Source organism: Coloeus monedula (assembly GCF_965178545.1).
Source record: "Coloeus monedula genome assembly, chromosome: 22".
Taxonomy (NCBI): domain Eukaryota; kingdom Metazoa; phylum Chordata; class Aves; order Passeriformes; family Corvidae; genus Coloeus; species Coloeus monedula.
Window position 1 is genome coordinate 6789765 of NC_138802.1, and position 27179 is coordinate 6816943.

A 27179-nucleotide genomic window follows, 5' to 3' on the forward strand; every position below is an offset into this window, starting at 1 on the left:
CTTGTGTCTGATATCTTTTTTCTGCTTGTCCCTGGAACTTTTTTTGTCCTTTACACAGTGCTAGGGAAGGAAACGAGCTTAAGAAGGATTTCTAGGCTCATTACAAGTTGCATATCCTGTGATGCACGTTTGGGCTGTAATAACCTGGTTAGTGCCAACTGTCCCTTAAAACAGTGTGTGGCACAGTTGCCTCTGGAGTAACTGAAGGTGTTACTGAAATACTGATTTAATCTATACAGAGTCTGCTAGTGGGAAAACTGGATTCTGTTGTCCAGTCTAAATACATGGCTTATTTCTGACCAAACTTCTACATTTGTGCAGAAGAGCAGCTGCTCACCAGGTAAAGATTTGGTTGGAAAGGTCTGTTCCTAAGTGCTTCTGAGGCTGGTTTTGGTAAGCTGTGGTCAAAAAGTTGTGGCTGACTTAAATTTATCAAACTCTAAACATTTATTTTACTCATATAAGCCCAGGTACAGGTAAGAGAGCTCTGGGGGTCAGGAAAGAAATTATTCCCTTCAGGAAGGGATTATTTCTCTCTCTTGAAACCATTTAGTAATTGGCTACATCTGTGCCCCCAAAACTCTTGGCAACCTAAAGCATCGTTTTTGTGGCTGTTGCTGGAGGTAGGACACAAGTAACTAAATCACTGGTCTGATCTGGTGTGACATGGTTGGTTTTGTGACGAAATTGGGAGGACTGAGCAGATATTGGGGTTTGAGCAGCTCCCAGGACCACTCAAAACAAGGAATTGTTTGGGGAGCCATGGCAAGCTTGACTGTGTAATTGGTCTGAGGTTTTTTAATGACTCAGAAAATGGCTGGGTACCTCTAAATGCTGGAATTACTTTTGGATGGTGCTCATTAGTGCTCTACATGCTTTCCATCAGCAACACGCTCACTGGGCTTCTTTTCATCGTGTAACACGAACCAGACTGGTTTGGTGCTTGTTAGGAGGAGGGTCTGTGACCCCCACACGAGGCATTGCAGTCCCTCCTTTGGGGCAGAGATGAAATGATTTGTTAAATCCAGTATGATTCCTTTCTTGTTGAGACACCTGCAGACCTGTTCTGCAGCCACTCTCAGCCTGACCTCCTGAAGTCTCCACTGGTTAGACAAGAGCAGGGTGTGCTCTGCCGCCTGTAACAGCTCCAGAAATATCACGAGCCAGACTCGAGCAAACAGTTTTCTGACCTTTTTTGGGCAAATTTCATCCAGACCTTTACATCTGACGTTTTGATTCTGCTGCTTGTCCCATTAGCAGACTGTAACCTCCTTGAGGAAAAGGGCAGACTCCAAATGCACAATGAGCATGAGCAGGTTCATTAAACTTGAGAGAGAATTGTAAAACGTGGCACCCTGACTTCCTGATTTCTTTAGTCCACTGCCACGGTGGAGTAGGTGTGGAGCAGAGGCTCATGTTAATATTTAATGTGAAGTTTAGGGTATTACCTGAAGTCTGTTTGCAGCTCAGTTTGCCATGGTCTTTTTATAGGACTTGATCTCCAGACTGATGGTAGCTGCTTTCTTGAGATCCATTGAAAGGAGGGAAGATGGCTTAGAAATGTCATTGTATGTAAAAAGTTTTCCAAAACTAGCCAGTAAGAAACTGGCATCTCCTTTCCAGAATCCCAGAATGGTTTGGGTTGGGAGGGACCTTAAAGCTCATCCAGTCCGACCCCTGCCATGGACAGGGACACCTTCTGCTATCCCAGGCTGCTCCAAGCCCCATCCAGCCTGGCCTTGGACACTTCCAGGGATCCAGGGACAGCCACAGCTTCTCTGGGTACCCTGTGCCAGGGCCTCCCCTCCCTCACAGGGAGCAATTCCTTCCCAGTGTCCCATCTATCTCTGCCCTCTGACAGTTTAAAAGACTCCTAGGCTGGTATTCCTGCTGGGAAGGATAACCACACTAAGTTCCCTCCCTGAGGTCCCTCTTACTCTGTCCATGTTCTGCTGCTTGTTTGTCACAAAAGAGCATCTTGGTCCCAACCTGAATACATGGAGTATGTCCAGGACTATCCAGGACTGTCTGTGACTGCCCCCAAGTGTTGTGCTCACAAGGGAAATGGCCCAAACTTGAACATGAAGTAAAAGGGTGGGTGGAAGAAGAGAATTTTTGGGTCACTGGCCCTCATCAGCCCAGACACTTTTCATTCATTAGCAAAACAGTTTGTGGTTTGCCCTTTCACCACATCTGTTGCTGGGTTTTTCAGACTGCTGAGGCTTCAATTAGAGTTCATTAGAGACCTTGTCAATCACAGCCCTCCAGAAGTCCTGCCTGAAAGAAGCTGTGCATGGTGCTGGAAATGGGCCTTGGTGTGGAATGCTCTGCTTGGGATTCAATCAGTCATTATTTGTAAATACACTGCTCAGAGGCTGTCAGAATGTACAAGAGGACTTCTAAATCTCTACAGAATGAGTTGCTGTATGTGCTGTAGGCACATACCTTTTTAAGGACAACTAATTTAAATTGGAATAATTTTCCATGGAGCTCCTCTGGAAACTGTGAGCCTTGGAGCATCTACCTGTGGGCCAAGTCCAAGCTGTGAGGAAGTTCCCAAAAGAGAAGAAAGGAAGGTGATTGCACTGCTCTTAAAGGGGTTTGTTGTGAGGATGCTCCAAGTCAAAGGTTCGACTTGATGATATGAAAGTCTTTTCCAGCCTAAATTACTCTGTGTAGTGACAGCACTTGGAGCATGTCACATAAATGTCACATAAATGCTGTGTCACCTCCTTACTGCCTCATGTTGTCCAGGAGTTGCTGCTGCCGATTCACTGCACGAAGCCTCTTGTGAATCACGTCTGTTCTCATCATCTGCTAGAAAGGGGACTGTGAGGGTGTCCTCTGGTTGGAAATGTGTCCTGGGATCAGCTGAGAGTGAGGTTTTGTTTGGCTCGTGGAAGTCACACGGAGTGGCAGGAGGTGTGAGGGAGGGAAGCTGGTAGAGCTCGCTTCCGAGTGGCTGGGCAGCTTATCCTGAAAGGTTAGAACAATCCATGGCAATTGTCCTCCTGCTTCCTTTCTCTTAAGGCCAGCTGTACAGAAAGTCAGCCTTCTGTACTTCTAGCTGTGCTCTTTCCAAGAGAAATCCCAAAGAAGGATCAGCTCCTGGGCAGTGCTGCTGTGGAGACAGCAGCACAGGACAAGGTGGGTGAGTGATGCCCGGGCTCACAGCCTCCAGAGTCCTTTTGGGGTATTTTCTTCACTGACGTGTCTTCGAGGGCTGAGGTGGCAAAGGTGGAAGCTGAATTTATTGTCCCTGGGGGCCGTGTGCAGCAAGTAATGGATCTGTGGCAGGGTTGCCTTGATGGCTTCGACTCGAGTGTGGAAGTTGATGCGCTCTCAGTCTTGGTGAAAGTTAAGCAGGTTCCTTTAGCAAGTACAAATTTCCTGCTGAGTGTTTAATTTGGATGTTTGCCTGGGTGTGTATAATATAAATTAGATGAAAAATCTAGCTGACTCAGGAAAATCAGATGCCTGGCATGACGTAGGGACTGAAAATGGTCCTCACAGAACGGACAGGCTCTCCAGGAGAGGGGGGGCTGCTCACAGCCACAGCTTTCTCCCTCTCTTCTCCCAGTAAGACTGATATTGAAACAGCACTCATTCCCAAAAGTGAAAGCTTTCTTGAGGAGCAGAACCAAGTAATGCTGCCATGGAAGAATTAAAGTGAGAGTTCTTTATAGACACAGCAGTCATAACTTTGCTGGTTATTTTTTAAGGCTCTGTTTGCAATTAAAGATCTGGGAGGTGATCAGCTCTGCTTTCTCATCGCAGGGGAATACTGAAGTATTTTTAGTAGAATGTGCTATTTTTTAGAAAATCCCAGAGTGATGAATCTTAAGATGTATAAACGTAGGATTTTGAAATATTTGAACGCGGTTCAGGCCGTTGCTTCATGCAAGCTCCAGGCAAGTCCCAAATCTGCTTGCATGCCTTCAGTACTGAAGATGTATGAAGCTACAGAATTTACCCCCAGGCAAACTGCGCTGCTTGGGCTGCACAGACCATAAAGAACATGAGAATGTGACTGGAGCTTTTTGTATTTGGAGTCCAAGAGCCTGAGCGCTGTGCGGCATCACGGGGAGAGATAAAATAATTGGATGCAGATGGCCAGCTGAGCGTCTGGTGAGGGTGGAAGATGTTTTAAACAAAAAATCAGATCCAGTGAAAGCTGAAAAAGAAGGTGGTGGAAGCAGAAGTGCTTTGACAACCCTGTGGGCTCAAAGCTGAGTTTCTGACTGGCTGTTCTGCCTGGACTTGCTGACCTGTGGGATGAGCTCCCAGCCAGCAGCAGCCAGGCAGGTTTCTAACACAAGGATTATTGGCTAAAGAAAGGGGCTCTGGTTCTCTGAATAAATTTATGGTGCTTGAGAGCCAGTTCTTCCATTTGGTGAGTGGCTGTAAGCAGGAGCTTTTCCAGCTAGCAAGGATTAGCTCTGGATATCTTGATGGTAATTGGAGATAGCAATTAATATATGTAAATTGTTAATGTGATGCTTGGCTTAGAACTAGCAACCCCACTTCCTGGCATGAGATTGGAAAAGGGAATTTCAGCTCTGGCCTCATATCACTTATTCTTCCTATTTTTAAGCCTTTTTGTCTTCCAAGCTCTTGCCACTGCACTGCTGGTGTTAGAGACCCTTAAAATATCTGTTTCAATGTCATTTGAAGGGAATGTGTGCGAGGATGAATCCTAGTTGGAAACCTACCTGATCTCTTTAAAGGATGGAGGGGAAGGCTGAGATAGAGAAATACCACTGGAGAGAGTATGTCCTGCATATTCCTGAATTGTTGCTGGATATCTCCAACCCCAGCTGGAGTCTGACCCAAACAGTCAGGACTTCCCAAGGTATTGATACTCTGTGATGGCTCCTGGGACTGGGGACTGGTAATGAGATACAGGAGCCCTCACCTGCAGGTCACCAGTCACAGTCCAGGGCACTCTGGCTGTGCCTGCCAGATGGCTGCCTTTTGTTTCTCAGAATGGGAATCCAGCAAAAGCCCTATTTTATCCAGCAAGACACAGGAAGAAAGCCAAGGATCCTGTTTTATGAATGGTTGTCACCTTTTTAAATGTAATTCCTGGAGCAGAATTAAAACTTTCTGTAATTAATGTGGCGTTCCTGCTATGACACAGTTAGCTAGACAAACCTGGATTTGCAACCTTGTTAACATCTGTCTTTTTGCAGAAAAACTCATTTGGTTTAATGTTGGTTTTGCCAATTCTTGCAGTGTTGGAATTCAGTGCAGATACATGAATAATGCTGAGCTGTTTCCACTATCAATTACATCTGAACACAAAAGTCCATTTAAGTGTCATTTAATAAACAAAGCTTGATGATTGTGTGGCCTTTGGACATGTGGTGGATCGAATTAAGGTTTAGCACTGTGTGGATTTGTGGGAGTGATTTTATTGGTGGTTTTAGGCCTGAGATGAGCAGAGCCAGGCTTCCTTCTTGAGTTTCCACAACATCCGCTAGGCCGTGGCTGCCTTCTGCAGGAACAGGAAGTTCTGAGGCCGTGCAGTGACTCAGAAACATTATTCTGGTGTTTTATTAGATGAAATGAGCTGGAGCTGTGCCAGAAGGGTTGTTTTGTGAGACGGTCAGGGAGCTTCCAGGGGCTCTTCTTTGTGTTTGAGTGGTTTCCCCAAGCCATGGGAGCAGTGCTTCTGTCCTCCTTTAATGTTAAAAGTTCACATGTGGTTAAAATACTCACCTTCCTGGTGGGATGGGCTTTTAATTAAAAACTGCTCTCATCACATGTGTCTTCAGATACCTGCGCCTTGCAGATGCAGATTCAAAACACAGATGGATGTGAATGGCTCCTTGGCTAATTGAAGTTCATCTTCCCAGAATTGTAGAAATGTTGGGGTTGGAAGGGTCCTTAAAGAGCACCCAGTCCATGGGCAGGGGACATCTTCCACTGTCCCAGGCTGCTCCAAGCCCTGTCCAACCTGGCCTTGGACACTTGCAGGGATCCAGGGACAGCCACAGCTTCTCTGGGAATGCTGTTCCAGGGCCTCCCCACCCTCACAGAAAAGAATTTCTTTCTAATTTCCAAAGTAAACTTAATCTCTTTCACTTGGAAGCCATTCCCCCTTGTTCCTTCTGCTTCTTTAAGGAAAAAACATACCATCTTTAACTTTGCTGCATTTAGCATAGTTTTCCAGTGTGTAAGGTTCCTGTGGAGGTCAGTAACACTGACCTCTGAATAAACATGGAAAAAGACTATTTCCAAGGACTGTTACACCAGGAGTGTTGCTGTTTCAGTGGTAGATGTGGTACATTTCAGTCAAGGCTGTAGAAGAAAACAGCCACCTGGGTGTACTCAACTGGAGTGGCTACTGAGCCAAGATATTGGCTGTCCTGAGTGTGTGAAGTGCAGAATTTGATACAATTTAGTGTGATCAAAGCAAGGATGGGGAATGTGTGTCATACATGGGGAACTGAGATATAATTCCTCTTTCCTCTATGGATTTCTTTTTAGATACTTGTTTCATCATATTTTAAAAAATAATCTGGTAGCAATTGTGTAATTGCTAATAAGCTCCTTGAACCAAGAAGTGAGTCCAGAAGGAGTGGCTGAGCTTAGCTACTCCAAAAAGGGTACGGTTTCCACTTTGGCACAAGTGATTATTTGTCTTGATAGCAGAGCAGTTGCCTTAATTAAAACACTGTCCACATACCTGGGCAGCTCTGCAGGAGAATTTAGTTACACGGGACAACAGGATCCTTGTTCGACACGTTTCCCTCGCTTTCTCATTCAGGTTTTCTTTCCTCTGCACTACACATCCATTGTCTATCTCCTTGGAAGAAAATATCCCCCAAACACCGTGCCCTGCTCCTTCTGAATGATGCTGCTGTTCTTCCAGGCTGAGCCTCAGATATCGTTTTTTCTCTTTCCAATTTGCATTGAGGGTGGTCTCACTTCCTGAGTACCCAGAGCCACCAGAAGAGATGACTGAGAGCTGATGGGAGGGAACAAGGGTGCATTAGGGCCAGGTGATATTAATGCTGGCCTTTAGCTGAAGATACAAGGTGCAGATTGTGTTCTGCATGTGACCTTCCAGTGCCTAGAGTGGGAAAAACTTGTGTCAGAACAGAGATGGGAGCCCAGTCTTTGCTTATCCAAGAACCTCATCCCCCAGTGTTTGCATCACAGTGACATTTATTTATAGTGCGGTGAGGAATGGAACAAAATCACTGCCTTGGCGTTGCAGTTTGGCCTGAGGAGTGGGTTAATTCTTGTGGTTCTAAATTTAAGTCAAAATTCCCCATGGAATAGCTGCTGTGGATAAGTGCTCAGGCACCTGAGTGAATTTTGGCTCTTCAGTTAACACACAACAAGCTTAATAAGAAAACTTAACAACGCAAATCTGAGGCTGAAAACTCAGAGGATCAGTTGCCTTCCAGACAAGAGTTGTCTCTGCTGGGATCAGAAGATGAACTGAATCCTGCAAGAGTCTGAACGTGCACAGCAGTAATTTAAATGTTTTAGTAAGATTTAATGCTTGACATGGAGAAGAATCCAAAGGACCTAAATTCAGAAGGAATCATCATCTCGTGAACGTAAAGCTGAAGTGTTTAAAGCTGCAAATTCCCTTGTTCAAGTTACTGCCTTTGCCTTGTAAGCAGTTTTCAAGAGTAGAAGAGGAAGGGCAGTGTGCATAAATTGTGAATTCATTCTTGGGAAGTACAGTTGATGTAATAAATGGTATAAAAATTATGTTCTCGGAGTAACTGTGCCACACTTGGGTGCTTTTCCAATAATTAGAATTGCACGAGTAGTTCCATCAGCTGGAATATCTGTTCTTTTTATAAATACTGTAGAAATTTTCTAGTATTTCCAGACTAGATGAGTGGCTTTTTTTCTGTTTCATTCTGACAGAAGAGAAGGGGAAAAGAATAGATTGCCTGAAGTCCTGTGGAGTGTCTGTACCAAGGAGACAGGGGATATACAGCTTGTTTTACAGTGGGGGGTTACAGTACAGTGCAGTATTATATTCTGGTACATGTGTGATATAATGCAGTCACTGTTATGGCTGTAGGAATAACCACAGCCCTTAGAAATTGGGAAAGTGACCCTGCTCATGAATATTTGTTACCAAGTCATCCACAGATCAGTTCAGTAGATTGTATCTTAAAAAAAACCAATGGGTTACAAGTTCCTGCTAGTCAATATGGGATTGTGCTCTGAGCCCTACAGAAACCCCACACCAGGCATGTGCTGTTCTTGAAAGAAAGTTAAACCTCAAAGTTACTTGTGTGAGGTTTTTTATAAGGGTTATAAATTCAGCTTTTCTGCAGGGGAATGAACTCTCCTTCAGGTTTGGGGTTTCTTGTGAAAGTGCTTTGTGTGGATATTTGGGGTTGAAGGATTGCACAGCGAGGCCTCTCGTGCTCCCGTACCACATGTGTAGTGTAGGGCTGTTCCCAAAGAAACAGAGTGGAAACAGGCTGGGAAAAAGCCACTTCCCCCCCGATTGTGTGCATTGCTGTTACTCATCCTAAAGGCAGGTCGGAGTGAGGAGCCTGTTCCTGGACATTTCTCTCTGTGCTGATGGGCTCCTGGGCAAGGAGCAGCTGAGGGGAGGGGAGGGATGTGTTCCACTGCTCACCCTCAGGATCGAGCTCCCGCTGCTGGGCTGCTCTTGGCTGCTCTGGGCTGTATGTGGAGGTGAAGCAGTCACACGGAGTTGCTGTCAGCCTGAAGAGTCAGCCCAAAGTTAATGGTTAATGGGGACGAGAAGGAAGGGACAGCGGGGAACCAGATGTGCTCACAGACACAGGTACATCACTTCACCTGACTTGTGCCACGACACTGCTGCTTTGGATCAGCTCCAGGAAGCATTTGGGTTGTCTGGTCTCAGGAAAAGGAAGGATTTCCCTAAGAGCTGCAGCTGCTTATCCACTTCTGTTTACCCAGGGAATGTGTTGTGGCTTTGAGGCCTCTTCAGCCACGTCTGCAGGTAACAAAGGGTGAGCGCCCATGAGAGCCCCAAGCTGGGTTAAATCCTGAACTGCCCTGCTCTTGATCTGGGCTCTGCAGTTCTCGCTCACGGCCACATTACAGTCTGTAGAGACCAAAATAAAAACACTCAAACGAATATTTGGGCTTTTTCAGCACTTTACCAACCATGTCTTGGTTTGCCTCTGATTTTTTGTGTGTTTAAGGGTTGATTGTGTGGGTCAGGTGTTGCATCACTTGCTGGTCTCATCTTAGAGCCATGGAATGGTTTGGGTTGGAGGGACCTTAAGGCCCATCCAGTTCCCCCCCCGCCATGGGCAGGGACACCTTCCACTATCCCAGGCTGCTCCAAGCCCTGTCCAACCTGGCCTAGGACACTTGCAGGGATGAGGCAGCCACAGTTTGTTTTGTCATTTCCATTTAGGATTTTTTTTTTTTTGCTCTTTCATAGTCACACTGGTTTATGTGTGTTCCTGCTCACTCTGAGCACACTCTCACATCCTCTGTATGTTACTGCCTTGGACTTGGGATTAGGAATGTTTTTGTTCCAGGCAGTTTTGATTTCTTCTGTCCCATCTGGTGCATTAAAATAGTTTCGGGGCTGTTGCATTCCAAATTTGTTTTTTCTCCTCTAGGCTTCTTTCCTTTGAAATGATGCTAATCCATTCACTGAATCAGTGGCTTGAAGAAAAGAAAGCACATTTCCATGTTTTCTTTATTCCTCCCTTCCCTTTTCATTTCTGAGGAGTTGTGAATTCATCACTTCGTGATTAATTTTGCCCTTGATTGCCTTTTGTCCTCATGTTCTTAGTCAGGTTTTTGTCTCTATGATGCAGAGTGAAATGTAGAAGAGATTCCACATCGCTTCTTTCTTTCTTGTTTTATTAGCACATTGTTACCAATCTATTCAAGAACTTGCCAGTTGTCCTGTGATCCTGTTGTGTTGTTGGGAAAGCACATTTTGCTTTAGTCCATTTCTCTTGCAGTGAATTCTGGAATGTCATTCCAGCAGGGAACATATGATGCCCTGATTGTTTAATGACAACAACTGCAGGAATCATTGTTGGTGGTCCCCGGGATGGGCTGGGGCACAGGGCTGCACCTTACCTGAGGTGTGTGCAGGGGAGATGGAGTCTCATCTCTCTGCAGGACATCACAGCCCCTCTGCCACGTTGGAAGCAGAGGCTGTCTTTCTCCATGTGCAGGGCAGGGAGGCAGTTGGGGTCCTGGATCCGTGGAAAGCTACGGAGGACGCAGGAGGTGTGTTGGGTTTGACATGTGAACACACAAGGATGCGTTTATTCTCATTAGCCAGCGTGGCCATGCTTGGCCACCTGCCTGGAAACTGCTCTGAACTTGACCCAGAGTGGGAGCTTGGGAAAGCTCACTCCAGCGTGTGGATGGCAGATTCCTCGTTCCCACTCCACTGTAAATATTTACCTTGATGCATCAGCCCTGGACATCGCTTCCCTGGGCAGCCTTGGCACGGAGCGAACATGGAGCGTGTGTGTATGGAAGTGTGCTGGACCACCCCAGTGGTTTGGTGATTAAATCTGGAATTATTGGAGGTGGGAGCTTAGGGGTGTGTTGTAACTGAAGTGATTTCTCAAAGAGTTTTGGCTTTGGGACAGATGTGGGCTGTTAATAACAAAATCTGTTCTTAGGGGTGCCACTGCCTTTTAACCTGAACGTGTTGCCCTCTCTCCCCTCCCTGTTGTCTCCTCCCACCCCGCAGGTCCCGAGCCTGTGTGAAGATCTCCTCTCCTCTGTGGATCAGCCCTTGAAGATTGCACGAGACAAGGTGGTAGGGAAAGATTATCTATTGTGTGACTACAACAGAGATGGGGACTCGTACAGGTGAGTTCCCAGCCAGAGCAGGGGGCTGGCTGGTGCTCTGTAAATGACATCCATGTGCAGCTATTGCAGGCCCTTCTCCCTCTTCCGTCAAAAGATTATCAGTCATTTAAAGATTTAGAGCCCAAAACGTGCTGTTGTTATCTTGCTAAAGGGGGATGACTGATGTATTTCTCTTTGTTTTCTGTATTCTGGATTAAAACCAGTCAGATCTCTTGCAGAAATAGCCCTAACAGGAAATTAGACCACTGCAAGGTTAGAAAACCTCTGGAATGGATAGTGACAGAAAAGAGATGATGCAAGCAGTGGGTTTAAACAAAATCATCTTCTGCTTGTACAAAACAGGGTGGGTTTGCCAGCTGGGAAAGGCTCTTTCATTCATGTTTTGCAAGGAATTGACTGACTTTGGACTCCGTGTCATTAGTTCTGTTTGAAAATCTTGGCCCGAGTTTTTACCAAAGAAAAGGAATCCCTGTCTACCAAAATGGCCAATTTATTCTGAGGCCTGTAGACAAAAAGAATGAAAATATTGGAACCCTATAAGCTGTGTGTAATTACAATATAATTAATTTTGGAGTAGAAGGGGCTGTAATACTGGAATGGTACAAACAGGTTTCAGAGTTTTGACTGCCACTTTGAACACAGTCTCTCTTTTAATGTTTTTCCCTCTACCTTGCCATTAGGATGATGATTTTTAAGTTATGTTTAAATTATCCCCTCCCTTTCTCACGTTGCCTGACTTTCCTTAATGGCTGTAGTGGCAGTGGCATAGTTCCAGATATTTAATTTAAGAATCACGAGCTTACAGTCCAGAAACCTTTGGGACTCTTGCAGCACTTTTATTCTTTCCCTAAATGAAGGGTGCTGGGCTCTGAGGTAACGACCCCATTCATCTCCTGCCCTGAGTGAGCAGCTCAGCCATCCTGCTGCTTCTGGGGATGATTCTGAGGCTTCCACCTGTCTCCACCAGCTTCAGTGTCATAATTTACATTTTAGTGCTTGGAACTATCTCCAGTAAGAATCTCACTTTGTGCAGGTTTGATGTAGTGTTTTACATTCATCTGGCCAGAATGCTTCAAGAATTGTGTTTCAAAGTGGAATTTCAGAATATATTTTTTAACAAATGGTTTTTCTTTGGCTCAGGCATCACTGCAGAAGCAGGTGATGTAATGATTTGAGATGAATTGGTTCAGTTGCTCTGAGTTGCAGGAAAGGTCCCTGTCTAAGCTGGAGCACATCTGTGTGTAGATGATTTACACAGAGAACATGCTGAGGTTCATTTTGTCCTAGAACCAGGAGATGGAGAATGAGAGTGGATGCAGAGTTTGACAGTGCCTCTGGACTGTGGCTGAGTGTAAATCCTAATGAGTTGTTTAAAATACAGCCTATTGCAGAGGGCCAGCAAGTGAGCAGGACCTGAAGGTGGAGCGTCACTCACGTTCTTTAGGGTACTAAACTCGTGTTTAGAAACTGTTTCAACCTTCTACAGAAGAGCCTGGTGCGTTCTAAAAGCATTTTGCATTAATTTTGTGTGCCCCAGCTGGTCAGATCTACATTAGCAGCTACATGCATTTAATCAGTTCTGAATTAGTAGATAAAATAGGGGTTTAGAGCTTCTGCCCCCCCACGAGATGTCCCCACACAGCTGCAGCCCCTCTGGCACATGCAGGAGGAGGGATTAAATCCTGAATTTCTTGTGGATCTTTCAAGAGATGCTTTCTCCCTGAAGTTGTGATGTTTCTTGCAGCCCCTGTGCATCCTACGGAGGCTGTTGACATAGACATCAATCACCAGGGACACAGGGAACTGGAAAAGGCACTGGTTAGACAGTAATGGGACATTGTGCAATCACAAATAACGCCCTGTGTTTAATTAGGGCACATGACAGCCCTTCCTCTAGGGTCAGTGTCACACTTGTGTCTCTTTCTGAGAAGGTGTTAAACAGTTACAAGGAAGGAGGAGGAATTCGGTTTGTAAAATCACTTTGAAATTTTCAGGACTTATTAAGTAATGAGGTTTCAGAAAAGCTCTTTCATTTGTTCCTCTAGAACAGGCACCATGTGTTAATTGCTGGCATGAAAGAGTCCTGTTCCTAAGGCTTTTGATTGAGGCATTCTGGATTGAAGTGATTCTTCCTTCTGGAATTGATTGGTCCCAGCTCTGATTCATGAAGTAAATTCTTTCCTTCAGTGCACAGCAGAAGCCTTTGAAACCCCAGCAGCGCTGCCCTGTGCATGTTAATCCCATTCTGTGCCTGTGTCCAGACACTCCTTCGTACCTCATAAAATCTGCAGTTGTTACTGGGAAGTGGCTCTTACACTAATTTAATCAATTAGGCCAAGATCTAGGAGGAGTTCACTGGGCTTTTAAAAGCTTTTGATATTTCCACAGCCATTTTTCAGAACCACATGCTTGATTAGAAGTCCCAGGGAATCCTATTCCCTGCCTGCAACATGCTGCATCCCCAATTCCTGCACGCTCCAAGCTAAACACGTTTTCTTCGTGTTGGACAGGTTGCTAATTGCATTTCTTTTAACACTAATCCAGGGATTTCAGAGCATTCCATGGGCAACTGAGCCTCATTCTCCAGCAGGAAAGGTGTGGGGCTGGGTAGTCAGACTTTCCCACTGGGAATCCAGTTTTATAGGGTTGGGTTTTTTGAGTGGCTTTACAATTGACTGGGAATTTGCCTGGAAAAAAGGCTGCTGTGGGAAGTGACTATCCTAAGGCTTAGCCCATCACAGTTTAGTCTTTTCTTATATTTAGACAGACTTGGTTTGGTCCATGTCAAACATGGATCAGACTAGAAGGTGGATTTTTGGAGTCACCTTGGATCTTCATAAATAGATAATTTTAATTTTCTTCATACTATTAAATCCTGCTTGTGGGAGTCTCACAGGCACTTCTGTGAGTGCTCCTGGAATAACAAAGGTTTGTGAAGGTATCAAACAGTCATGGACTCCACATTGTGAAGGCAGAGCTTTTATTAATTATATTTTTTTAATATTAGACTTCAAGGTCCCTGACTTTGTCCATACATTTCCACTCAAAGTGTGTTTGATCACTCTGTTAAATGGAATCCTTATGGGGAGTTTGGGGCCAACAACACTGAAACCTGTTAGCTGAAACACAAACCATTCTCTTTTGGGGAAATTAGAGGTCTGACTTTTGAAATTTAAGTGCTTGTCCATCTGTCTTTCTTCAAACAGCCTCCAGTTAAGTGTTTAAATGTGTTGTGAGTGCATTTCCACAAAAGTAAAAAATACAGGGCTGTGTTAGGAGGTTTTTTTGTTGATAAAGCTGCTGCTGGCTCCAACTGGAATGGGATGAAAATGCTGCAAGCTGCTGGCTGGAAGGATGTGTTCTGGGTTGCCCCTCAATCCCATTTCTGCAGCCAGTGGAAGAGGTTTGGTGTTTGCACTGAGAGCATCTCACAGAGGTTCTGCAGGAGTTCTCTGCTCACAGTCTGCAGTAGCTGAGCCATTTGGGAGCACCAGGGGGATTTTTATGTGAATCTCTCCCAGATTTCAGAGATTTTAGGTGAAGGAGTAAAGAAAGAGCTGAGAAGGGATCTCATCCCTGCCTGTCCCTGGCTTCAGGGAGGGCTCCAAGCAGGGCCCAGGCTCTGCTCCCTGGGGCCCAGCAACGGCACCAGAGGAACGGGCAGGAACTGACCCCAGGAAGGCCCACCTAAACATAAGGAAGAACTTCTTTGCACACTTTGGGACACATTGCCCAGAGAGGGTGTGGAATCTTCCTCACTGGAGATACTGCAGACCCATCCAGATACAATCTTGTGTGCTGTGCTCTGGGCTGACCCTGCTGGAGCAGGGAGGTGGCACCAGATGAGCCACTGTGGGCCCTTCCAGCCTGACCCAGTCTGGGGTCCTGTGGCTCTTGACTCTCCTCCAAAGCAACCACATTTTAAGCAGCTATTTAAAATCACAAAATCCCAGAATCACTGAGGTTGGAAAAGGCCTCCCAGGCCATCAAGTCCAACCTGTGACCAATCCCCACCTTGGCACCAGCCCAGAGCACTGAGTGCCACGTCCAGGCCTTCCTTGGACACCTCCGGGGATGGGCACTCCAGACCTCCCTGGGCAGCCCCTGCCAAGGCCTGAGCACCCTTTCCATGAGGAAATTCCTGCTGGTGTCCACCCTGAGCCTGCCCTGGCCCAGCCTGAGGCCGTTCCCTCTCCTCCTGTCCCTGTTCCTGTCAGCAGAGCCCGACCCCCCCGGCTGCCCCCTCCTGTCAGGGACTTGTGCAGAGCCACAAGGTCCCCCTGAGCCTCCTTTGCTCCAGGCTGAGCCCCTTTCCCAGCTCCCTCAGCCACTCCTGGAGCTTCAGCCCCTTCCCCAGCTCCATTCCCATCTCCGGACAGGCTCCAGCCCCTCCACGTCCTTCCTGGATGAGGGGCTCAGGACTGGACACAGCCCTGAGGTGAACCACGACCTGAAAACATCTCCTGGGTGGATGTGACACAACAACTCCACTTTTCCTGGTCTCTCCTGTCAGGTGTGGTCAGGAGGAGTAATGGAGCAAAGCAGAGCCTGGGCTTTGTACTTTGCATCAGACAGGTGTCAGACCCTGCTGCCTTGCTGAGAAATGAGTGACAAAGGGCTGCTGAGGAAGAGCCTTTTCCTATGGCCAGCACTGGGACCTGGTGCTGCAACCAGGGGCTGGGAAGAGTGAGTGGCAAAAGGGGAGAGAAAGGGTAGAGGTGCTTTTCTTTGAGCCAGCAGTGATATGTGTGAGTTGGTTACTCAAGGGGAAATGAGAAACAAAATGCAGCTTTCCAGAATGGGAGTTATAAAAGCCTTAAGCAGATGGGCAAAGGGTTCCATTAATCTTTTAATACCAAATCTTTCATTAAGAGAACAAAAATCTCTTCCACACCTGCAGAAATTGTAGTAAAACCTGCAGCTTTACAAACCCTGTTAAATCCTTCAAACTGTTCAAAGGGTCCCCTAATGTTATGCTAAAGGTAGAGTTTATTTCAAAACAGAGGAGTGGAGGAAAATGTGGGCCTTACTTATAGCCAGCAGTGTTTGGCTCAGGTAGTGTCAGATCCCAAATAAACTACACAATCGATTTGTATTTGCATGAAAACAATTTTAAATATTTAATGTGCAACTGCTGAAGCCTTGGTTTGAATTATAAGAAGGAACAGATTGAAACCCAAGAGATAGTTTTTTAATATAGAAAAGCCTGAAGCCAGGGTGTGACCCCCAGGTGAGTTCTGAGGGCTCAGTGTCCTCTTTTTGCCAACGTTTGAAATGGCTGTGGAGGGTGCAGTTCTTACAGATTGCTCTGGGCACCTCTCGGGGTTTTTGGGAATTCAGCATCTGTGGATGAGGTCAGACCCACCAATATTAAACTTTTCAGAGCTGTGGTGGAATACCCTGAGCTGAAAGGGACCCACAAGAATCATCCAGGCCAGCTCCTGGCCCTGCACAGACACCCCAGCAATGCCACCCTGTGCCTGAGAGCATTGTCCAAACACTCCTGGAGCTCTGGCAGCCTCGGGGCCATGAGCAGGCTTTGTCTTGTTGTCTGTGTGTTTTTCTTGTCCCCTCGCCTGACTGTCCCTTTCCTTGTCTCCCTGGCAGGTCACCGTGGAGCAACAAGTACGACCCTCCCCTGGAGGACGGTGCCATGCCCTCGGCTCGCCTGCGCAAGCTGGAGGTGGAAGCCAACAATGCCTTCGACCAGTACAGAGACTTGTATGTCAGTCCTCCCCTCAGAGGCCTGTCTGTCTGTCTGTCTGGGTGTCCCCTGGGGCAGGTGTGCAGTGTGCACACGGGGTCTGGCGGGGGGAGGCAGCGCTGACCCGCTGGGCTTTGTGATGCCAGACGTGATCAGATCTGTCAGCTGGTGCCAAAGGCAGGTGCTGAGGTGCTTTCCCACCTCCCTCCCCCTTTAACAGATTGATGGTGTCTCTGTCCTGGCATGACCTGGCTTCTCTTTGATCTTTAAGTTCAGTCTTAAACCATCTGCATTTTCCATTCCCTCAAGGCTGTACTCTTAAAAAATCTCTGTGTACAGCAGCAGCTCTCACATCTTCCAGTAAAACAACAGGCCCTGAGCACTGAAATGCAGCAGTTGGACAGGGATTAATGCACTTCTGCTGCAGGAGGCTTGTTTTAGGCCCTGTCTCATTGAAGAGGTGTAAAACAAAGGAATTAATAAAGCACATGTGAGATAAATGTAGATTAGGCAGTGGCTTTTTGAAGCAGCAATAGGAACTGTCTGTCTGGGTGTCCTACCAGTTGAACAGTTTTTCTATAAACTGGGGCTGTACTGGTCCTGCACTGCACTTACATCTGAATCCTTGGGATGTGATCAGGTTCTCTGGTCTCCTAAGCAGTGCTGGGGTGGAAACTGATGCTAAAACTATGCAGCAGGTGAGTGTTGCAGAGCAAGGTGAACCAGTAAGTGTGCCCACTACTGGGATGCTTGCTAATGGAGATGGCTAAAGACCATGAGAAAAGTGAACAAACTTCATTGCTGCTTGATGTTGCCCAAAAAGGGAGATAGAACACAGCTTTAGATGTAGTTCATCATCTTACAGCACTGACAGAAGCACATTAAAAGGAACTTTCCTTGCTGGATTCTGTGGCTGGGTGTAAATGTAGCCTGTCCAAATGTGTAAGCATCACACTTCTGTTACAGGTATCAAATTTTAACTTCTTTTCATGCATTATTTTCATAGCCCTCCAACTTCTCTTGTAAGTAACAGTTGTTACTGGTGTCTGAACTGACTGGAAGAAAGGAATTTTGCATATTCAGCAAAGCCAAGTTTGCAGTTACTCCCCAGATGCAGAGCAGACCAGGACCAATAAGATTTTTAATACCCTGAGACGAAAATGAGGAGGTTTATGGAACCAAGGTTGTCTTTTTAAATCCCTCTCTGCTCAGATGACCATGAAGTCATGGCTGGATACAATAACTTCTTTAAACAGCTTGAATTCGCTGGAAGGAAAGCACAGGGCAGGATTCTCTGACTGAGGGGAATCTGCTGAGCCCTGCTCAGCTTGGGGTACAGCAGTACCTTTATGTAACAATCCTCAGGTACTGTGTGGAAGGAAAAGGGGAGATTGTTCCAAATTCCATCTTTCTGTTTGTCAGGGCAAGTTTTAGGGGCAGGACTTGGTCAGAGAGGATCCAGGAGGGATCGCTCTGGTGTCGCAGCCGGGGAGGACAGGTCACCCTGGATGAGCACAGGTGCCAGCACAGAGCACTTCAGTGCCTGTTGTGGTCCCAAAAGTGGGGGAGGAGAAGAGGACACGGGTTTTTTATGTTTGGCTGAGCGGCGTAAAAAAAATTATGGCATTTGTGGAAAGAATTTGCAAAGTTAAGGAAACTTGACCTCGGTGTCTGAAGGGTTTGTCGTGCTTCAAATCAGGATTTGTGCTTTACCTCCAGCAGAGATGTGGAAAGAAACAGGCTTTTGTTCTTGCAGTTTCCTGAATAAGACAGTTGGATTCTTGTGTTTTGACAGCAGAAGCTTAATTTTTACTTGGAGATCAGAGGGGGGGAAATTCAGAGGTGGTAACAAGTGCCAGCTTCTCTCTGTGCTGCTCTTGCCAACACATCAGGTTGGGAGTGGCTGCATCAATTCCTCACGGAGCAGCTGCTGGAGCTGCGTGGGGAGGGCTGTGGTGGGAAGGGGATGGCAGTGGCAGGGATGGCATTCCCATGGTCTGCTGGAGCTGGGAGCTGACACTGGGAGCGCCCTGTAAAGCCAGCAGCAGGGCTGGGCCAAGCAGTGTCAATGGAGGTGTCACTGCCCTGCTGCTCTGGCAGCTCCTGGAGCTGGGGAGGGAGTGCACGAGGCATCCTGGGCCGGTCACCAGGGTCCTTCCGAATTGCAGAGCCAGGACAGCAGAGCTTTTCCAGCATTGGGAAATGCTTCAGGCTCGTTGATGTATTAATCAAAGAGCTAAGCATGCTGACGGCCCTCAGGACTGTATCTTTTGTGGAAATTCTGGTTTCTGTTAAATGGGGAGATCTATTCCAGGTTCACCTTCCAGGAGCAGGGATCAGTCTGTAGGCAGTGTGCAGAAAATCTACATTTTGAGTTGACCTGCAGAGGCTTTCATCGTTTCTGTTCACTCTGGTGGGATTGTCTGCCCACACAGATCCTTCACTGGGGACACCAGGCTAATTGATACCTCACATTACAAATTGTCCCTTTAAAAATACCGGTTTAAGTGCAGTGGCTGCAGATGAAGAGGATGAAAATGGTGCTGAGGGAGAAGCCTCAAATCTGACACATCAGCTCCTCACCAGCAGTCCCTTAAGAGGCTGTTCTGTCTCTCTGTGGGGTTGGGAATGTTTCTGAGCTGCCCCTGTAACCCCAGGCGCTGTTTTGTGGGAGAGAGGTAACAGTCAATACAAAAATAATCACAGCACTCACAGGGAACACGAGATCCCAGAGTGCCTGAATTTCCTCGACTGTTAAGGCATTTTATTCCTATAATGAGAGTTTCTGCTGGATTTTTCAGAGGAAGTAGTGGCTTTGTGGACCCTTTACACTATCCCAGGTTGCTCCAAGCCCCATCCAGCCTGGCCTTGGATGCTTCCAGGGATGGGGCAGCCACAGCTTCTCTGGGCACCCTGTGGCAGGGCCTCCCCACCTTCACAGGGAAGAATTCCATGCCAATATCCCATCTAACCCTGCCCTCTGGCAGCGGTAAGCCGTTCCCTCTTGTCCTGGCACTCCAGGCCCTTGGAAACAGCCTCTCTCCATCTTTTTTGCAGGCTCCCTTCAGGCACTGGATGGCCCCAGTCAGGTCAGCCTGCGGCCTCCTCTTCTCCAGGCTGAACAATCCCAGTTCTCCCAGCCTTCCCTCACAGGAGAGGTCTCTCCGAAGTTGCTGTGCATGGGGCTCACTTCACTCCTGAGCTTCCAAATACACTTTATGCTGGTCATTCCAGCAGCTGTAGATAAACAGGTACCTCTGAGAACATCTCCATCCCACTCTGCTCTCCCCATGTGGGCCAGGCCTCCCCTGGCTTGGCTCCCATTTTACCTTTAACACAGAAAGTGCTGCTATCTCACAGAATTCATCTCAGGCCTCTCCCAACGCTTCAGTTTTTCCTTGTGTCAGTCCCATTTGGCCCACACACCTTTCCTTTTTAGATTTCTCTTTTCATCAAGTGTGGTAAGTCTCCACCTACGTTCAGTGAGTCACTGCATTGTATTTGCCATTTCCCAAGGGGTTGGCACCTGCTGTCGTGGGTGTTTTGAGGGAAGCAGCCTGGTATGGATTTGTTAACAGTTTGTGTGAAATAATCCAGTCACATTTGCTTGCTGGGGACCTTAAAATTTAATTTTGTCCCCAAAAGCTTAGTGGCCAATACACTGAGTGTATTGGGGCGTGAAAACAAGTTTGGAGAAATCTTGTGATATTGCATGTAGTAAAATCATGTAAGCTGGAGAAGAACGATTTTGCTGAACCTTCAGTGCCTCTGAACCAGTGCTGAGTTGGCCTTAAGCGTCTGTTTTAGTGCAAGCTACCCTTAGTATCTCTGGAGTTTCCCACCTTTTCTTTCTGGAGGCTTCTGGGTTAAAGAGGAATTCCACCAGGTTTTAGTTCCCTCTCTGTTCTCCGTGCTGAACAACAAGCATATTTCTTGGTTATCTGTTTTACCAAAATCCATGTCACTTTCCCAAAAAACAACTGTTTCATTTCCATCTCCTGCTGCCAGGTTTAACTCCGACAGTGCCTGGGGCTAATGCCCCGGTACGTTTGTGTTCAGTAGGTTATTATTCCCAGATGGAAGTCTAATATCTTACACCACTCAGTTAGAGCCTTGGCTTTCCACTTCCAATATGGTGAAGATAATTTCTTCCAACACATGGTTGTAATTTATTGCCCTTTGCTTGACGTGTGTGTGCTTGATTGAAATCAAAGCGTAATGAGGACCAGGGCAGCTGGTTAAATCTCCCTATTTTAGATTCTGCCTTCCCTTGTTTTGGGTTGGAGATAATCAGGGCTTTAATTAAGTAATCTAATGGCTCTTTGTTGTCTGGAAGAAATAATTTCTGAAGTGATTAAATAGACCTCCCCTGGGAAGGATGCTGCTGATCTGTCTGCAAACAGGATGAGTTTTGGCAACTTTGGGCTGGTTTAGTGACTGACATACATTTAGAAAGCTATTCCTCCTTTTTTCCTCAGCCTAAGTTGGATTTATTGGTGCTTTTGATTTTTAACAGCTTTAAAAAAAGATAAAACATCATCTTAATCATTCTGCTCCTGAAAATGTTTGTGTTGATTAAGGTTTTGCATTCCCTCAACAGAGCGAGCAATGAAACCTTTTGAACTTCTGCTTCTGTCTGTGTTTTGATGTTGATCCATTTTCAGTTTGTTATATTAGAGCTCTGGACCAGGAATTTGGTAGGAGTGGAAGGAGGTCTGGGAGAGGATTGACCTCTGAAATATCTTTGTTGTGTGTAATCCTTTTATTATTGAATTTTGATTGGAATCTGGTCCAGAACGGTTATTCCAGTTTTGGATGGTGTTAGCAGTGCCAAGGGTGGCACCCCAGGCCTCTGCTGTTTGCAGCACGGATATTTCTGTCCTGTGGATACAGCACGGGTATTCTTTGCAGCCAGCTGAGCATCCCGTGCCTTCCTCTGCTCTGGAGGAGGAAAGGCTGAGGAACTCCCTGGGCCGTGTGCCTCAGGAATGTGTAGATTGAGGAGCCTTTTGCTGGAGCTTGGGCAGGTACTGCAGTGAAGTCCCGGTGACAGATGAGTTTGCCCTTTCACTTTTAGAGTGCTCAGGGCTAACTGTGTTTGTTATTTTTATTGCTGTGTTTAATCTCATGGAACAGCCTGGCTTTGCTGGGCTTCAGGGATGTCTCATTTTGACTGACCTGTGCCGTTGTCTATACCAAATATGTGCACATGTCCTGTAAACTGCTGGGTGGTTTTACCTTTTTAAGCTGTTTTTACCCTTTTTTCCTAGTTTATTTTGGATTGTGTGCTTGAACCACCTCTGATACTGCCTTAGTCCACTTGTCTTGATAAGAAAAAATGGAAACCTCTATTAGTGCTGCCCTTGGGCTGTAGCTGTTTCTGAGATCTCTGTGGTGTCATCTGATTTCTCTTTCCCTGGGCTGACAGACCTTGAGAGCCTCTCAGTGGAGTTCAGGCCAACTCACAAAATACTTAGCACTTCTCACAGGGTTTGTAGCAACTGCTGCATTCATCTGTTTGACCAACTTTGCTGTATTTTGTGCATGGAACAGCCCTGATCCCACCAAGTAAAGAACATCTGTAAGAGGTGTGACAGAGGGTTGGTTCCAGCACAGCCTGCCCTGGCACAGGGTGCCCAGAGAAACTATGGATGCCCAACCCCTGGAAGTGTCCAAGGCTGGACGGGGTTGGAGCTCACCAAGGGATGTGGCAGCTGTGAGCTCTTTATGTGAGCCCTGTGTCTGTGCTCAGATGCAAACCTGGTCTGCCTGAACTAGAAACCCCTGGAAAGCTTTGAAGTGACTTTATTGCCATCAGCTCCCTGTTCCTCATTACTGCTGCAGCCCTTTGTGCCGGCTTTCTCCTGGGCATGGGAGTTCCTGGGGCTCACACAGCGAGGGCCCTGCAGATTGAATCCAGATGGGTTTGTTGTGCATCCCAGCACTAAGGAAACCTGCCCCTCCATCTCTGCTGGCTGGGGATCTGCACAACAGGGTGTGACATCAGGATTGTGTCATTGGGGAGATTCTTGCCTCGGGTCAGGCTGATAAGGGTGAGATGAAGTCTCCTAAGACAGGTCTAAACCACCAAGACATTCACTGCTTTCATGTCTGTGTGCTTTTACAGGCACAGCCATGCTGTTTTCCCAAGGAAATTATTCAGATGTAGAAAACAGAGCAGTGTTGGGATCCCCTCAGCACACCCATGGGCAGCTCAGAGCAGAATTATATTGAAGTTGTTGATGTATATTACGCAGATTAGAGAATCCTCTTAGAAAAGAGGGAAAAATTAAATGCAGTGCCATGCTGGAAAACTAAATCAGTTGCTTTTAATCTGATTTTTTTTTTCTTTGGGAGTTCCATTCTGGAGCAGCTCTGCACACACTGACTGCATTCTTATCTTGTGAATCGGAGACATTGGGTGGAGGAGGAGTTTTTCCCTTGGGTTCCCACGGTTCTCTGTGATTACATAAAATCTGAACACTTGGATTAGGAGGTCAGCACTGATGATGCAGCATTGTCCTCAAACACTGCTCTCTGAAGGCTTTCAATCCCTAGGAAGAAATTACTTACATTCAAAAATGAGATGAAATTTTAAACTGTCAGTTTATTGCGATCTGGAATTTTTGAACTGGTGGTCTCTAATAATACTTGGTGTTGTATGGACAGAGATTTACCTCATGCCCTCACAAATGTACAGTGTTGTAATTATGGAATTTGGAGACAGAGTAACTTACACAACAGCAGCCTTCTGTGGCAGATCTGCTATAGAACTCTTCTGTTAGGGGAATTGATGTCATGTGAAACCTGCAGCCTGCAAGGATTTTGGCAAACTTAAACCACGGCACAGAAGATCTCAGCAGTTTCTTCCCCTCCTGTGCATGTTTGGATTTCAGCTGGCAGAGTCTGGGATGTGGCAGACTGGGGGTGGCTGAAGCAGTGTCTCTGCTGCCTGAGGATGGCCACAGGCGGAGGGTTTGGAAGCCGTCAGAGCTTCCTGGTGTTAATGAAGCAGTTCCTCCTTTGGACACGTTCCAGAGTGACCCCTTGTCGTGCTCATTAGGTGGCTGATGGAACTCTTTCCAGGTGACTTCTCCAGAGGGATTTGGTTGTTAGTTTCCATCTGCCAACAGCAATCGGATGGGAAGGAAAACGTGAGCAGTACGCTGTTTTTATTAAATAATGAAAGGTGCTAGAAAGCACAAATTGGGAGGTGCTGGGAGACTTCCAGCCTTCAGGATCCCATTGTTTGGTTACTGTTTTCCTTGCTTGCAGAGTTCCTGCACTTCACAACTCTGCTGAGCAGTTTGAGTCATCCCACCATGGTCCAGATGTGTGCTTTTAAGTACAACTGGCATTGAAGTTACACATACCTAACTGGATTGGTATGTTTGCTCCAGGGATTTTTGCACCTGTGTATGCTGGAAAGAATTCCTGTAAAATACCTGTACAGAGCCCCCAAGCGTAATTTGGGCTGAGTTCATCAAGTGGGGTGCAAAACCCATGGGCTGTGCACAGACATTTTACCTTCTTCATTTTAAGTCTCTGGGTGAGATTGTGGAAGTGTTCCACAGTTGTGTTCCTGGGGCCAGGGAAGGAGAGAGGAGCTGTAAATCATCTGGACTCACAGCAGTGGGAGAAGTGTCACGTCCTGGCTCGTTCCTGGTACCAGCCTGTCCTTTCATTACAGAACAGGCTCCTGAGCCTCGTCACTCGACAGCTGGAAGGAGGCAACAATCATTTAGGGACAACTGATCTCCTGAAGAATTTGTTCCTCCTCCAGCTTGAGGTGTGAGATTGCAGGGGATTTGTTGAACACCCAGGCAATGCTTTGGGTTTGGTGGAAGGTGGGTTGCTCAAATTTGCCACTTTGTGTTTCTGTTGCGATTCCTGTGCTGGTTTGAGGCGACAGGGAAAGGGCTCGGTGGGAGTTGTGCCGAGTCACCTGCCACTCCAGTCTTCTGTTGCCATAAGAGTTGGAATGTTTGCTTCCCCACCTCGGCATTTAGGAAATGTTTTGGGTTGCTGCGAGACACCAGCTGCTCACGCTGTGACTTTAGTCATTGTCACTCTTGGAAAAACATGTGTAGCTCAACGCTCAGTATTTTCCTTTGGGGTAAGATTTTTAAATGCCAGTTTTCTCGGAAGTCTGTTGATCTAAATAGCTGGAGACATTTCCCTTTCTATGCTGAACTTCTGTAGCTGGAAGAAATAACTATGCGACCTTTAGGGAATAAAAGAAAATACATTTTTCTGCTTTAAATGAGCCGGTTTGAAACCCTGTGCAAGCCCTTAGTAGGTTTGCAGGGCCAGGCTGAGGTTCCAGGTGTTGGTGCTTTGGCGTCAGGGGGTTGGGAGAGCCATAAGCCACAGACTTTTTGTCTCTGGCTCTCAGCTACTTGCTGGAAAACACACAAATGTTTTTATGGATGGGTGATTTGGTTCTGAGGTGTAATTGAAAGTCAGAGCTTGCTTTTATTGCTGTGTGGTGGAAAGTAATTTTCTCCACACGGGGTCCAAGATCCGTTGGTGAGGCTTGGGAGGAGCAGAATGTTATCAGGAGGGTCATGGGGCCTTTTCTGAGCTGTCCTTCAGTGGTAAAACAAAGTGATTAATCTGCCCTCCTTTCCTGAGGTCTGTGCTGGAAGCTGGGGGATTTCCTCCCCTATCGCATCCCTCTTGAAGTTACAGCTTTGTTCTGGCCACAGCCTCTATTTCATGGGTACAGCTCCGGCTCCTCAGACAAGTTTCCATCCTGTGTCTCCACCCGCTTCAACTTCAAACACTTCATAAAGCTTTGGATCACTCTTAGCTTAAATATTTTCTTTTATTCTTGTATTTGTAAAGTAGGTCAGTCTTAAGTGTGACATTTTTTGTATAAAACAGCTTTTTCCAGGAGTTCTGTGGTTGATGAGTAACGGATATAAAAATTCAGTGTTTGATCATGACATTAAAACTATAATTGATTTTGAGTGAACTGCTGTTCTGAATTCTGTAAAGAAAATGAATGATTACTTTGGGCCTTATGCCTTTTAGTCACCTTCCTGGGCAGCCTTACAAAAAGTTATTTTCCCAAAGGTAGAACACTGGCTGTCCTCTCCAAGGACAGGGATGTCACTTGGTCTAGGTCATCTTTTAAGGTCCTTCCAACTGAACCCAGCTATGATATCATTTAGCAGTGTTTTGGTGGTTAATAAAGGGATATGACAACCATAAAATGATGATTTTTCATTGTTTTATAACAAGCTTTTGTCTGTAGGTAAAGCCTGATTGATCTTGATTGAAACATCCTGGATTGATCGGTGTCCCTAGGCAGAGAGCAACGATAGCCTTGCTTTGAAGCTGTCCTTTGAGATTAGTTTATCCCTTGGGGATGTTTCTGAGGTACCACAATGTGAATTCCTCCTACTGGAGGCCTCCTAAACATCCCAAAAGCATCTGCTGGTCGCTTGGATGCTTTGGGAGAGGGCAGTTGTAGCCAGGTAGGGGTCGGTCTCTTCTCTCAGGTGACGAGAGGAAACAGCCTCAGGTTGTGCCAGGTGAGGTTTAAGTTGGGTATTAGGAAAAAATTTTCAGGGGAAGGTTTGTAAAGCACTGGAACAGGCTGTCCAGGGCAGTGGTGGAGTCGCCACCCCTGGAAGTGTTCAGAAAACCTACAGATGTGGCACCTGGGGATGTGGGTTAGTGCTGAACGTGGTGGTGCTGGGCTGATGGTTGGACTTAATGACCTTAAAGGGCTTTCCCAGCCTTAAGGATTCTGTGATTCCAGGTTCCAAAGAGGACAGGTTGCCTTTTCCAGCCACGGTTGTGCAGGAGGATCAGGGACATCCAGAACAGGCCATTGAGGAAAGAGATGTTCCCTCCAGGAGCTTTAGTGCGCTGCTGCAACTGCTGCGTGTGACTCTGGGCCTGTGCTCTGCCCTGCCCATCCATTTCTGCAACAGAGAAGATCCCAGTTTATGGCTTCCTGGAGCCTTTTCCAAGCTGGTTCCTCTCCTGCTTGGATTTCAGTGTGTGCTGCATTTCAGTCCGTGGTGAAGGGGTTTCTTGGAGGAAGCCCAGCCTTCCTGCAGCAAATCCAAGTCCACAAATGTCAATTTAAATTCCTCCCAATCTGACATCCTGTTTTCTATTATGGACCAATTAGCCTGTGGCACCTCTTTATTTTTCTTTAAAAAAAAAAGCCAAAACCAACAGGTTCCAAGGAATGTTCCCCTCTCCAGCTGTGACTTTCCTGGGTTCAGAAATCCCACTTCAGTGCTGTGTGAGGAAGGTGAAATCCAGTGTAGTGGTCAGTGCTATTTATTTTCTCCCCATGAAGGAGGAGGGGATTTTGGAGTGATTCTGTAGTGCTAAAGCACAGAGGAGCCTTTGGATAATGTAAATCCTGGCGTGCCTTGGATTCAATCACTGGCATTGTTGTTCCAGTCTCCAGATCCTGGGTCTGGCCATGGCAAAGCAGCTTTATTGAAATAGCATGTTGGTATTTAAAACAATATTAATACTATATTTGATTCATTAGATCTCCAAAGGCAGTTAAAGCGTTTCCATGTGTGCGCTGTTGGTTCTGGCGGGGGGTTCTTCACATGGTTTTATGTGGTTTCAGACAACATTTTAGCACATTCTTAAAATACCCACAAAAGCC

General features: G+C 46.5%; 1 protein-coding gene across 1 annotated transcript in view; it reads left to right on the forward strand.

Moving 5' to 3' along the window:
* CAPZB (capping actin protein of muscle Z-line subunit beta) overlaps nucleotides 1-27179 on the forward strand; it is a 57230-nt gene that overhangs the window by 15356 nt on the left and 14695 nt on the right. Inside the window, exons 3-4 of the mRNA XM_082295731.1 lie at nucleotides 10709-10830; nucleotides 16438-16551. Of these exons, the coding sequence (XP_082151857.1) occupies nucleotides 10709-10830; nucleotides 16438-16551 (236 nt within the window). The remainder of the gene's footprint in view (nucleotides 1-10708; nucleotides 10831-16437; nucleotides 16552-27179) is intronic.